This window comes from Otolemur garnettii, unplaced genomic scaffold (genome assembly GCF_000181295.1).
Source record: "Otolemur garnettii isolate 467f Iridium unplaced genomic scaffold, OtoGar3 scaffold00001, whole genome shotgun sequence".
NCBI classification, from domain to species: domain Eukaryota; kingdom Metazoa; phylum Chordata; class Mammalia; order Primates; family Galagidae; genus Otolemur; species Otolemur garnettii.
In genome coordinates, this window is record NW_003852396.1 from 58436535 (window position 1) to 58451948 (window position 15414).

General features: G+C 36.2%; 1 protein-coding gene across 1 annotated transcript in view; it reads left to right on the forward strand.

The window, feature by feature from the left end:
* The window catches only part of DNAJC24 (DnaJ heat shock protein family (Hsp40) member C24), a 57353-nt gene that overhangs the window by 27422 nt on the left and 14517 nt on the right, over positions 1–15414 (forward strand). Inside the window, exon 3 of the mRNA XM_003781206.3 lies at positions 12777–12915. Coding sequence (XP_003781254.1) covers positions 12777–12915 — 139 coding nt within the window. The remainder of the gene's footprint in view (positions 1–12776; positions 12916–15414) is intronic.

Here is a 15414-nt window from a genome sequence, read left to right on the forward strand (position 1 = left end):
TGTGTTTTCTTGGAATCCCAAGAAGCTTACTTAGGCCTTTATTTCAAAATAGTTTATTAAGGTTGTTTACTGCTATTAAATGCTTTCTGTTTCTTTTCTTTCTTTCTTTTCTTTTTACTTACCAATTTTTGCTGGTATTAAGGTTACCTATTTGTTTATTGAGTTTCATTTCAGGTGAATTTCTTTCATTATTAGGTAGTTAGAATTAAGGATTGTCACTTCCAGACTTATGCATGTAATTCCATCATTAATTTTGACCACTTACATAAGAGAATGTCAGTGCTTTGACTATATATTTCATTGCCATTGTGACTTCTTAGAGTTTATAAAGTTAAATTGGTAGAAATTTTGTTTTATTTAAGGAACATTTGTACATTTTAGGTCCATGGAACATTTATGGAAATAAAAGAAATAGATGACTTATAGGACACAGTTTTAGCATTTATTCAAATAGGAGATAGGTAAAGCTAATCTGTGACATTTTCTTACTCATTCCTACTTTACTTTCTATCTCAGGGGTAAAGCACTTGAGGGAATTCAAAGCCACTGTGCTAGTATCATTAATATGGCAGAATGATCAATTAATAGAAAAGGAACATGAAAGTGTTGACAGAACATTCTACCTAATTAGTGCCGGATGGCCATGGTTACCACAGAGCAGAGTTCCACGTGGCTGTAGGAGAGCTCTTCTGTAAGATCCATATCTGCACATCACTACTCTTATTTAATAGGGATGACTTTAGTTTGGCATCAGTTTCTTAAGTTCTTAATTATATAAAAACCATGTCTTCCCTGAACTCAGAGAGAGGTGAAGTAAGCAGTGCCCTTCTGCTAATTATCATTTGGGGAGATAGGAGGCAGAGTGTTTATCTGGGAATCTCTCTCTAGCTCATGTTGAGTATGCCATCAAAGACATATTTGATTGGTTGGGGGGTAGAGTGGTCTAACTTTGCACTTGAATGAAATATTAGGTAATATTTAATTTGGTCTTAAAGGCAGTAATTTGGTCTTAAAGGCAGTAAAGGTGATAGTGACATTTAGCAGAAGTTTTAAAAATAGGCTTAGAAGACCATTGCACAAGATTTAAAACTGTTTTCATAGCTCGTGTGCAGTCAGACAGGAACAAGAATTATGCTACTCTTGCATATATATATATATTCAAGAGAGGGAAAAAAGTATATTACTAGCAAAGGGAATTGGTACAAAATTTTATTTTAGAGTTAGCAAATCTCACAATTTAAGGGATATTATAGAGGTCAGTTTGGCTTTGAAAAGGTTTTGCTGTGTATTGCCATGGATTGAATTCAGCCACATACCTTTCTACCTTTTACGTTTGTTTCTTCATTTCAGTGAATCTAATTCCTACAGGTCTGTCTCTTAATTCTTTATTGGAAAGCATCCATACCTCCTGTAAATACTGCTCCACTTTGTTTTCCTTTAGTCTCTTCTCTCTCTTCTCTTCCTTTCCTTTCCTCTTCTTATGCTTCCTCCTCATCTTCTGTCCTATCATCCTCCACCTCCCACCACTTCCCTCTGCTGCCTTTCCTCTGCCTGCCTCTTCCATCCTACTGCTCACCCTCCGTCACTTCTTTTTTTTTCTTCTCTTCGTTTTCTCCTTCTTCTTAGAGCTACCAGTATTCTCAGAATGAGTCTCTTAAGTCACATTTAGCAGAAGTTTTAAAAATACACTCAGAAGACCAGGTGGTCTCTTAAAAAGTATTAATGTTGTTAAAGTGGCTCATTTGGAGAATGAAGGCAAACTAGAAATTCTGGTAGATCGAAGGTACGTATATTTCTTCTTATCCTGTCAGTGTGGCTGGCCATGTAAGCCCACTGAAGCCTCAGTTTAAGGCTCTCTCTGAGGATGATGGGACTATGTTATGTGTAGGATTCTATTATAAATAATTTATAGGACTATTCACAGTGATTCCTTAGTTTAATAAGGGCTACTGTTATGTGTGAAGTCAAATTGTGAGTGCTGGGGAGGATTTTCTTTTTGAATATATAAAATTATGTATTGCTTCATGGCAGGAATATGTTCTGAGAAATGAGTTTTTAGGTTTGATCCTTGTGCAAACACTGTAAGAGTGCACTTACATAGGCTATCTCTACATAGAGGGTACAGCCTACTGCATACCTAGGCAAAGTAGTATAGTGGCTAGGCCACAAACTTACATAATATGTAATTGTACTGAATACTGGAGGCAAATGTAACACAGTGTATTTGTGCATCCAAACATATCTACACATAGAAAAGGTACAATAAAAGTGCACCATGAAGGATAAGAAATGGTACACCTCTATAGGGCACTTACTACGGGTGGAGCTTGCAGGACTGAAGGTTGCTCTAGGTGAGTCAGTGAGTGAATGGTGAATGAACGTGAAGGGCCAGCACATTACTGTGCACAGTTGTCGTCTTTATAGACACTATACATTTAAGCTACACTAAATTTAGAAAAAAAAAATTTTCTTCAATAATAACTTTTTTACTATAAAGTTTATGAAGTAGGTTTGCTTACACCAGCATTCTTACCACAAACATTAGTAATGTGTTGATTGTGCTATGGTATTATGACAGCTGTGCCATCACTAGGCAATAGGAACCTTTCAGCTCTATTCTAATCTTATGGGACTGTGGTGTATGTAGTGAGTGCATCATTGACCAAAACATCATTCTGTGGCACATAACTGTACACTCTTTTTAAGTTCTTAGATATTTACTAGCATTCCCAAAGGAACTAAGAAAGGTAAATTTTTGTAGATACTTAAAAATCACAAATATTCTTTTCAATGAATTAATATATATGTGTATGTGTGGGGGTGTATGTGTATCATTCCCAGGCAGAATATGAAGGCTCACAGACAGGAAGAAGTTGTTGAGGAACAGAAAGGGGAATATGAATGATTGGTGATAAGTATACACAGTGGGTGATGAAACTGTTCTGAGCTGTACTGATAGTGGTTACACAACTCTGTGTCTATCTGTAGAATCACTGAATTGCCTCCCTTAAAAGGGTCAGTTTTACAACATGTGAGTCATATCCCAGTAAACCTGGTATTTAGAAAAGTAAAAGTTATTCCTGTAAGATTTGATGTTTAGGGGGAAAAAAATAAAAATACACATTTGTATCTAAAAACCCAATGATTTTTGTAAATGAGAGTAGTTACATTAATGTTTATTCTTAATTTCACTTAAATGCATAAATTAATATGAGTTCTACTCTATAGGGTCAATTGTGACTTAGTTGCATAAATTCTTTTTTGACTCTAAAAGCAGTGTTTTAACTTACAACATACTTGAATAGCAGTTGAGATTTTGTCTTTCAGTTTCTTTAAATATAAAACAAAATTTTGTTTAAAAGACCAGCTAATTTCAAGATGCTAATAAACAGGCAATTCAGCATATAACAAAATAGATATAGAATATATGCTTTGGGGCAGGTGGAGATGTTGTTCAGGCTAAACAGAGAACTCCTGGGCTTAAGCAGTCCTCCCATCTCAGCCTCCTAAGTAGGAGAGACTATCTGTGCAGCATAGCACCAGGCTGGAATTTCTAGTTTTCAAAAGTGGTGAAAGCTTAGGTTTTGATGTGAATGATTGTGACATCTGTTCTAATTGATAATCCCATGACAGTATCTCCCTACCCCCCTAAATTTGGGGAGATAATAATTGCCAACTCTAGTAAGCAGGACCAAGTAAGAAGACCTACCTGCACCTGAAGAATATTACACAAGATGATTCTATGCCCTTTTTCCATTCTACTTATCCATTTCCTTCCCTGGTAGAGTCTTCCACAGGGAGCTATTTTGGAAATCGGTTGAAATACAAAATGACAAGGGTAAACTTTTCTCCCCTAGTCCTAGTTCTTTACCAGTTGGCTTAGTGATTCCATCATCTGTATTCTTTCCTTCTAGAAATCTCAGGGACCCAGTGGTGGGGAGTTCGCATACCTGTGGCCTCACTCCTTCCAGCCACTCTTGATTCCTGCTTTCTGGTGGGTAGTGACAGTGAGACACCCCAGCAGAGTGGACCTGAGAAGCAAAAATTCAGGCTTCCTATCTATTCAGATGTGGAAGGAAAGCAAGTCCTGGGAACTGCTCCCTGGTCCCATCAGCAGCTGGTCAGCATCCCAGACCAGTGCACGTGTGCACTGCAAGATATTTTGGCATCTGGGAGAAGTTTTGAGGGAGAATTGGAAGAAAAAAACACAAGAAGTGTTTCAGAAGCTGCTTTGTGAGAGAAGTATATGAAAAGGGGAAGATTTAGGCAGTGTTGGTAAGGAGCAAAACACATAAACCATTTTTCCTCTGTTGTTAAAACCCAGACTTCCAAGACATGATGTATTTGGGATTTTCCCCACATACCCAGCAAGCACACAGTTCTGCAGTGACACTGTGTACCTGTAGATACACCTTCACAGGTGAGGGCCCAGTCCCACATGCTTCCCATGTCAATCACAAGCCCCCCAGTTATTTTACCTGTACTTCTAGCTGATCTGCTATAAATGCAGTTCAGTTCAATTCTGACACTGTGTACCTGGAGATAGTGCCAGTTTCCACAGGGGAGGGCCCAGTCCACGTGACTGCCCTCCCCCATTTCCGATGCCAATTGCAGATCCCCTGAGGTGGTTTTGCCTATACTTCTAACCAACCCACTATAAATTGAGATGTCCATGACCTCTTCCTTGGGTTCAGTTAATTTGCTAGAGTGGCTCATGGGGCTCAGGAAAACACATTCATCAGTTTATTATAAAAGGTATTAGAAAGTATAAAGTATGAAGGAAGGAGTGAGGAGCTTCCGTGCCCTCTCTGAGCTCACCACCCTCCAGGAAACTCCCTTTGTTCAGCTATCAGGAAGCTCTCGGAACCCAGTTCTCTAGATTTTTATGGAACCTTCATTACAGAGGCGTGATTGATTATATCATTGGGCATTGGTGATTAGCTTGACCTTCAGCTCCTTTCCCTCCCTGCAGGTTGGTGGGGCAGGGGCTGAAAATCTTAACTCTGTAAGCATGCCTTGGACTTGTGGTGACCTGCCCCCATCCTGAAGCTGCCCAGGGCCTGCCAGCCTTTAGTCAATTTATTCACTTACAAAAAGACATCTCTTAAACATTCTAAGGATCTTAGGATTTGTATGTCAGGAATGATGTCACAGACATAGTGACTGAAGAATAAGAGCAGAGAAACAATTATTTGGAATGAATTTATAGTAACTGGATTTTTTTTTTTTTTCGCTTTTTAGTAGAGAGAGAAGCATTTGGGGAAAGAAGGTCCTTGGTTTTCATGAAATTATCAAAGAGTAAGAATTACTGATTTTTGTGAAACATTTTAATAGAACCTATATTTAATACTTTGCTAACTCAAAAGCAGTTCTTCATGAGGAAAAATGTTAGGAAATGCTATTCAGATTTCTGCTGGTGAGATATGGCAGTGAGACTTACTAATGGCTAATTATTCATATAATTCTCTCAAATTGACTTTTCTCATTTTATTTTACAGCAGATGGCCAAAAAAGGAGTTTTTAATATCTTTAGAGGTAATGAGTGCCTCAAAATAAATATATTGAAAACTGGACTTGTAAAAGTCCTAAGTAAAATGACTCATAATAAGCTTTTAGTCAGTGTTTATGTGTGTGCTAAACTTTGAAATTTCTCTGTGGTATTTCTGCATTATAATCTGTCTGGAATGTGTATCCACTATGATATCATGGAAATTTGACAATGGTCATATTGGGGTTTGACAAGATAGTTCTTCAGTGGGAGTCTCCCGAGAATCATTGAAACAAAAACACCATTCACCTCACCTTATGCTGAAACACTGATAAGATCTGTTGTTGTTATAATACTTTTTCCTCCTTTGGGTAGTATAAAACTGATGTGTGAAACATTAACAATTTCCAGAAGACTAGAAAGTAGAGAAAGGTGCATTAGAAATTTTTTTCTTTTAAAGGACATGGCCTTGTTCATATTTAAATCTCAGAGCCATAGCTACTGTCTTAATCCTTTTGGTGCTACTGTAACAGATTACCACAGACTGGATAGTTTATAATAAGCAAAAATTTATAGCCTCACGGTTCTGTAAGGGAAGTCCAAGATTGAGAGGCTGGCATCTGTCAAGGGCTTTCTTGCTATACCACCCCATGTCTGAAGGCTGAAGGGCAGAGTTGGGGGTGGGAGAGTACACATGCAAAAGGCCTTGGATCTTACCTTTCTGTAGGGAACCAACTTCTGAAATAATAGGATTAATCTATTCATGAAGACAGAACAGTCATGGCCCAGTAACCTCTCTAAGGCCCCTCTTCCTGATACCGTCACAGTGCCAAATTTCAACATGAGTTTTGGAGAGGACAGACATCAAATCATAGCAGCTACCAATCCAATCTTTTCTAGTATACTCTTTGTGAATGCATTCCTCGTAGTGTTTATTTGCCCTATGTCTTGTTCCTCAGGGTGAAAAGGATGACCATTGGGGAAGTACATTCCCGTCTCACGTTCATAGTGTCACCTTAATAGAATGGCATAGTAAATAGTTGTTCACTGGGAAAAAGTAGATGTGAGAGAAAAGACACAAAAGTGCAAAATTTAAGATTAAACCTAAACTTTGTCCTCCTTTTTGTCTGGTATATTTTAGATTTTGTGCTTTGGGGGAAAGTATTACACATGCAAGTTAAATACACAACTACTTATAGAGGATCCTTATGCGAAGAGGTACTTTGTTTATCTCTGCATAGATACAGATACATTTAACGTAATGTTTCTGTTCTCTGTTTTAGATAAAGCTGGACTGGTAGGTTGGAGTTTTTATTAGAGGACTTGACTTGTAAAGATAAAGAATATCACTGTAATTATGCATTAAGTTGCCATTTAAAATTTATGAGCTGGGGTATCCCATGGTTACAAGAGTTAAGAGTTAAGGCAAGAGTTACAAGTTAAGGCAAGTGACTTTGGAAGCAGATGAAGTGGATTGAAAAACTGTTAAGAAGATGAACACCGGAGACCAGGTAGAAGCTAATCTTGGGTTTAACTAGGTTTGGCATTGGGACTAGAAAGGACACTCTACAAGTAGAATGCTAGAAGATTTGGCAGTTCATGTGGTAAGGGGAGGAGAAGTTACCATAATATTGGTAGCCTGGATTATCAGGAAAAATTTTCCCCTCTCATTCATTCATTCAGCATTTATGGAGCATGCTGGTGATTTCAACAGAATAAGCTATTCAACATAGGGAGGAGGAACTAATTTTAGAATCTGGATAATAAAGTGGATATTTAACATGTTCAACTTGGTAATGCTGACAAGATAGCTTTTAGAAGATATTTTGATGTTTGGTTTTAGAATTTAAGAAAGTTTGAAACTTGAGAAAGCAAACTAGCATGTTATTAATGGTTCTAAACTCATCTTTAAGAAACGGACGAGAATCAAAGGACTGTATTCTCAGGGGCCATGTTGATAGATTAAATAGTATCAGCCCATTTGAGGATTTTCATTTAATCATATTTGCCCACAGCTCTTTTTGTTACTAGTTATTTGCCATTAAAATTTTATAAATCAAACAGCATAATTGCAAGTGTGTAGTAAAGGATTAATATATGTGGACAGTTTACCATAAAACTGTCTTATAGGCCAGGCACGGTGGCTCATGCTTACTATAATCCCAGCTCTAGGAGGCCAAGATGGACAGATTACTTGAACTCAGGAGTTCGAGACCAGCCTGAGCAAGAGTGAGACCCCCCACCTCTACTAAAAATAGAAAAATTAGCCAGGTGTTTTATGGGCACCTGTAGTCCCAGCTACTAAGGAAGCTGAGGTATGAGGATCACTTGAGTTCAAAAGTTTGAGGTTGCCGTAAGCTATGATGACAACCCATGAGTGCCATGTTGTCATCACAGCTTTTGTGAGACTCTGTCTCACAAAAAACCCCCCAAAATACCCCCGAACAACTCTGTTGTATGTGTACTGTAAAGAAATACAATTTCATTTCAACTTTGTATATTGCTTAGCCCGTTGAAAAGTTCATTTGAAGCTAATGAATATTTAACTTTTCACTAAAATCTTTTAGAAATTGTTAGAATTCTTATACTGTTTTATAATATCCTATTTTCACAATTTATACATCATTTTTTTCTCTTTCAGTTGAAAAACACTTGTCTCTGTGCTAAACCTATCAGTGGACACTGTAGTGTTTGGTAGCTGAAGCCTAATACAAATTATGTCCCCTCTTTAAAAAAAAAAAAAAGTCAACAGGCTAATGTATCACTGGCATATTGTTCAGAGTTCATCAGCTTCTTCAAGTAATCCTTGATATTAGTACAACCAATGGAATGAAAGATTGACATATATGTTTGGTAGACAAAAGGTATCAAAATATTTCTGACTTGGAAGACAATGTAATTTTCCTTGCGGTGTTACAGGTTAACATAATTGGACAATTATCACTCATTCAGCATTTATTATCTTTTACTATTTCCCTTGTACATATTTCGAGAGGGATACATCTGTCATGGAAAAATTCTTATGAAGTGTTAACTTTCTGACTTGCATTTAAATTCCATGTTTTAAGCAGTAGAAGCTAACAGTGTTCTTCTCAAACTTTAGTATACCTAATAATTGCCTGGTGGTTTTAGCAAAACAGATTCTGGAATCTCTCTCTGAAATTTTTGGATGGGATCCAAGAATTGGTTTTATTAAAATGCTTTCAGATAAGGTTGATGCTGTAAATCTGAGGACCACGTTTTGAGTAGTGCTGGGGTGGTACATCATGAGAGTCACTCAAGATTTAGTGATTTAGAAAGTACTTAGACTTAATATGTATGTGGAGAGAATTTAAAATCAAAATACAGCGTTTCATATTGCATAGTCCCTTGCCATAAAATCTCAGCTAATGAGAATTAATATTTCATAATTAAAGCACTAGTTATCAATTATAAAATTACTCATTTAGGAAACAGATAACATATACCAATCCTGATGAAAATTACATAATTTTCGGTATTTTGTAGTATCATGACCCTCTATTTTTATATCAAAATAGTTCCTTAATCTTTTCTGTTAGTTTTTCTTATTCTGATTAAATGATCTAGAAATTTAAAGAACATAAATTTAACTAAAACATTTATGTAATTAAAAATTGAAAAATTTTATAATTTACAAATATAAGTTACTGAGATCATAACATTGTGTCATCTGAGAGTAGTAAAATAAGTTAGCAAAAAGTTTGGAAATCAACACCTTTGTACAGATAACGATCACATAGAAATGCTGTCACTATTAGTATTTTTATTATTGTGACTTATTTATGGTATTTTAATTTTGGATGTTCTGGCTCGGCACCTATGGCTCAAGTGACTGAGGCGCCAGCCACATACACCTAAGGTGGCGGGTTTGAATCCAGCCTGGGCCCACCAAACAACAACGATGGCTGCAACCAAAAAAAATAGCCAGGCATTGTGGTGGGCGCTTATGGTCTCAGCTACTTGGGAGGCTGAGGCAGGAGACTCATTTGAGCCCAGGAGTTGGAGGTTGCTGTGAGCTGTGATGCCATGGCCCTCTACCCATGGGGACAGCTTGAGGCTCTGTCTCAGGAAAAAAAAAAAAATTGGATGTTCTTTGGCTTTCAACTCAGCAACACTTAACTTTTTCTTTTCTTTAAGAGACAGAGTCTCACTGTCACCCAGCCTATAGGGCAATGTGCTGTCATAGCTCATTGCAACCTCATACTTCTGGGCTTAAGTGATCCTCCCATTTTGGCATCCCAAGTAGCTGGAGAACAGACACATGCCACCATTCCCAGCTATTTATTTATGTATTTATTTAGTCGAGATGGGGTCTTGCTGTGTTGTCCAAGCTGATATTGAACGTCTGGCTTCAAGTGATCCTCCTGCTTGGACCTCCCAAGGTGTTTGAATTTTAGGCATGAGCCACCACACTCAGCCAACACTTAATTTTTTTTTAATTTTTTTAGTTATTAGAATCAAATCTGAGTCGGCACATTTACTCAAAAGTAATAAAACTATATTTCCATAAATTAGTTCACATTTATTACTAATATTAGTTTTTTTCATTGACTTCTCTGTTTTGTACTTTTCTATTAATATTGGAAGAATTTTTCATTTTTTCCTTTGGTTTAGAAAGATTTGCTAAATTCCCTTTTTTTAGTTTAAACATATCTAAAGATTTATTTCTGAGATATGGTCAACATATAATGAAAAATGCATGGGTCTTAAAAGTTTGGTGAGTTTTTATACCATGTAACCACCACCCCAGACAGGGTATAGAACACTTCCATTCCTCCAAAAAGTTGTTTTGTACTAATTGTTTGTACCCTCACATTAATATGAAATTTTAAAAATGAAAAACCATAAAGTTCCTTTGTGTCCCCTCCCTTAACTCCCACCCGCTCTTCGCACCTGGAAACCAACTAAATTTGGACTTCATACCAATGTAATCACACAGTATATGCTGATTTTTTTCTTGCTTCTTTGGCTTAACGTAAGGTTTATGTGTTATACCGTAATTTTTATACTCTTACTATAGAGTCATATTCCTTTATATGGATTTAATACAATTTATCTGTTCTCCTGTTGATAGACCTTTATGTTTTATTTCTCATAGGTAGATATCTAGGTGTAGAATTCTTGATTATGGAGTAGATGTTTAAGTAACTTTATAAGCACCTACCTTATAGTTTCTTGCCGGCAGTATATGAGAGTTCCAGTTATTTTATGTTCTTACCAACATTTGTGTTATCAGTCTTTTGTATTTTATCCATTCTGTTAGATGTGTAGTAATAGTTCATGGTGATTTTAATTTGCATTTTCCTAATTATTAATAAAAAAGTTTGAGCATAGATCTGCACATTATCTTTGGAAAAGAGTTTTTCCAAGTTTTTCCCCTGATTTTTAGTTTGGGTTTTTATCAATTTATAAGTTTTGTGTGTATATATTCTGGATAAGAGTATTTGTTAGAGATATATGCAGCTAGTGTTTTTCCCCACTTTGTGGCTTGTTTATTGATTTTCTTAGTGGTGTCTTCCTTGAGTAGAGAGTTATAAAATTTGCTGAAGTTCTGTTTATCAGTTTTGAGTTATATAGTTTATGTTTTTTGCTTTCTGTCAAAGCAGTCTGTGCCTACTCTAAGAGGAAAACTGGTTTCTTTATGGTTATTTATAGTTTTTTAAATTTTTATTTCTATGATTCATCCTCAATTAATTTTTATGCATAGAATAAGGTAAGGATTGAGGTTATCTTTTTTTTCCCCACATGGATATCCAGTCCTTTCAAAACAATTTGTTACATACTTTGCTCCTTGAGTTCCTTTGTCACATTGTTGAAATTCAGTTGACCACATGGTCTGTTTTTAGACTCTTTATTACAGTACTGTGTATTGCTCACTGCTGGAATTTTGATAGGGATTGCATTAACGTAAAACGAATCCAGTGATAAGGGTAGTACAGGCTGTAATTAAAAACTTACATATTTTTTGAGTTCTGTATTGAAAATTGAAGTTTTTTGGCTTTATGATACTTGTCACAGTTTACTGAGTGACTTTGGCCTTAGAAACTTGGATAATAAATGATATGGTACTTAACATTTTTTCTGCTCTTCTAATGTCTATAAAGCAGTCAATGTAGGAATTGAAATGACTGTACCATTAATTGATGAGTGTGTGAACTAGCCACATTGATGTGTCAAGCATTGTGAATATGGATGTTGGCCTGTAAGAACTTGGAGGGAAAAAAGAAATAAAGAAAAGTTGTGTTCAGTTTACTTTTGAAATTAAAATATATTCTATAATATATTAGATAAAATTTTCAGAGTCATTACTGGTTGAAAATACTGTATAAATTCTATCAAGTGGTTTTTTAATTGAGAGGAAAAATATGTATATATGTATTTGAATTATCTGCTGCTGTTATCCCCAGATTGTTTAAATGAAATGTCTCTAAATTTAGCCAACCTTTCCTCGTTTGTTTGTTGAGAGACTCCTGAAAAGCAGATGACATATTGATGCTACCAGAACTGTTGGATAAAAAGAAAAGGGAGAAAAGAACCCCATAGAAATTAGAAGGGGAGGAAGGAAGGAATAGAAGTGATATTACTAGATTCCTGTTCCTAAGCTACATTTACATTAGCATTTAAGAATGGATGAATTGATGTAAAACTTTCTGACTTAGACTAAATAATGTAAAGAAATTACTACATATTGAAAACATTCTTAAAAATGTGTTAGATTTAGAAAACTCACATAAGAAAAGGCTAGGGAAGAAGACGAAATGTTCGATAATTATAATTAGGTACACTTTTATTTTTATTTTTATGGGATAACTGTATAATTGCCTGAGAAAAACCTGATAGTCCATTTTATAATGATTTTTGCAGCCAAGCACGTTATGTAACGTAAGCTTCCGACTCTGCATAGTTTGTGTTCTTCTTTTTCATGTCCTGCTTGTCTGCACGTACTTATTTCTATTTGTGTTAGTCATCCTCTCTAGGTAAATTGTCCATGAGACCAATGATTCCTTGAGCAAATTATCCAGAAAATGCTGTCTTTGCACGTTGTGACAGATCAAGTCACTGGTGAATTTAAAGCTACTCCAGTGGTCTAATTAACCTGGCAGTTGTCTCCTGTGCCCAACACTGTTGTCTCATTGCCTCGGCATCTTCGTTTTCATCTTCTCATTACCTTCTCTCAGCTAAAGCTGAGATTTACAATTATTATTATTTTTTTACCTACCCCTATTCAACTCTCTCTTCACCACTCCCCCCTATTTTTGATTGACAGTATCATCCAGATAAACAAAGTACAGATGTACCAGCAGGAACAGTGGAAAAATGTATACAGAAGTTCATCGAAATTGATCAGGCATGGAAAATTCTAGGGAATGAAGAGACGAAAAGGGAATATGACCTGCAGCGCCGTGGTAGGTACCTGTGAGGAGCCAACAACATCAGCAACTCTTTGAAGCACAGTGTGCAGCCATTGCTGGGGAGCTTTTCCCAGCATTTGCACCAAGTTATTATTGTCGCCCTACTCCTCCCTTCCATCACTGTTTTTAATTATGCCCTATTCTTAGTAGTGATTACTGTGTATCCATTGAGAAGTTAACAAAACTACTAGGATATGGCTTCTTGTGAAGCCTTGAAAGCTACTTTTATAACTATTGAAAAATGTTTAATTATATATTCCTAATTAATACACTTTGTATGTTTAAAACTTTTTGTTAAATTTGATTAATCATGTATTAAAATTTTAATTGTAGTTCTTTTAAGACTGTATGCTGTATAAATGACCAAGTAAACAACAATACTGCGTAGGGTAATAACATCAAGCTCTCTCCTGTCTTTAAGTTTATTTTAGGCTAAGTTTTATGATTATCTCCTGGAAAATCTATTCCTTATGAGATTATTATGAATGATATTTCATGAAGGCACATTACCAGCAGTTTTAAAAGTCATTTCTTCTATGCTTTTTGGAAAATAGCTTGTTAAAACAGTGACAAGCTGTTGTGAGAAAGAAAGGGAGAAAATGTAGGTCATGTTTGTCACACATGGACTGCAGTTACACGAAGTGATAGGCTGTCTTTCAGCACTGGCCTTGGGACAGGAGTCCCTCAGCCTTCTATTTGAACCTTCAATATGTACCCCACATGCTAATGGGGGGAGTCAATAATCAGTTACAGCCTGTGGGGAAAACACTCAATTGCTCTCTCCAGTAGCACATCAGGCTCAGCACTGATAGGTCGAGTTGATAAAAGCTCACTGTCTGTGTGGTTGATTGTTCAATCCCCTTTCATGCCCTATACTGGGACACAATCAAACCTCTTTAAATGATTTTAAGGCTTCTATTGCTGTTTTATGGAAGCTTGATTTGAGAAGCAAGGCTTTATTTTTAAAACACAGTATTATAGGATAAAGGCAATGATTATTTGTAGAACATTTATTTTCAGAGGGAGTTGTACCAATAAAATTAAGTATTTCTTCTAGGTTATGTGTGATACCTTTGTGGGAAGGAACTAAGGAACTATTTATTTATGTACTGCAGTATTTTAATAATGACCTATTCATAGTTGATGAGCTTTTTTTTTTGAAAACATTAAGCTTTGTATGCCTTTACAAATAATTTGCTTTAATTTTCAAATAAGGCTTGGATATTGGGTTCTACTTCTGTTTGGTGTGTATATGAGCATCTTTCTAATGTGTTTCTTTTAAAATGTGTTTGTACTTCTAGCAAAAGAATGTAGAGATGACTTCATTTGATGACAAACTCTGCCCATAGGTACATCTTTCTAACCTTAGTTCAGATGACATGATTTCTGTGAAAGTATTAAAACTAATACACTTGAATGTGTTGTGTGTCAGAAGCATCTGTGTTCCTAAAACAAACCAAGCTCAACTGGAGGTGATTTTCTCATGGTATTTTTGCACATCTTTACTGGTCTTTACTATATGGGGTGCTACTTTGCTTAAGACAAGAATAATTCACAGAGAACTGTACCCTAAAGAGTGTAAGGTATGTACTTTCAGTGTCACTCTGCATTTTTGCCACTCCACAGCCCGTGTGCTATTAAGAACATGTCAGTGAAATTGACTAGAAGCCTGCTAAAGTGAAAGGTAGGGAGGGATCAGGAATCATAAAATATTCTCTCTTAAGCTATAGAGTGGGATACACTAGAAATGGAAAGTAATAAGAAACCAGGTTAAAAGTGAGCATAGAATTGCATGAAGGAAGCATTAAGATAGAAGAACAAATAATCAACAAATTCAAGCCTTTCTCATTGTCTTTGAGAAGTCCTTGGAACTGTGGATTTCTTTTGATCTTTGAGTCCTAGGTTTTAAGCTCTTAATGGAAGCACCTGTGGCCTACTCTATCGCTGGAGACTATTGTAGGTCGTTGATGAGGGCACAGTGCAGTTTAGACAAACCAAATACAGTAAGAGTTGGGCATGATTTGTGATTTCAGATAAATATCTTGGCATTTATATCTGTTTGCTCTGCCAGTTTTTCAGGTGGCCAATTACTGAGTTAAGTTTTTCTTGAAGGATATTTAAAATACAACTTTTCATGACTCTTTAGGACCTCAGATCTGAGTACTAAACATTTCCTTCTTTACCAGAGGCTCCAAATAGTGAGAGTGCTTTGTTTCAGTTTTTAAGGGAGATTGGCTTGTTTAGATAAGAAAGATAAGTATCTCTTACCCTGCCATTGTGGTGGGCACCTGTAGTCCCAGCTACTCTGGAGGCTGAGGCAAGAGAATCGTGTAAGCTCAAGAGCTGGAGGTTGCTGTGAGCTGTGATGTCACAGCTCTCCACCGAGAGAGACAAAATGAGACTCTTGTCTCTTAAAAAAAAAAAAGGAAAGAGAAGTTTCTCTTATCCAAATATAACTTGTTGTTTTAAAATCTTCAATACCATAGCTGTTTT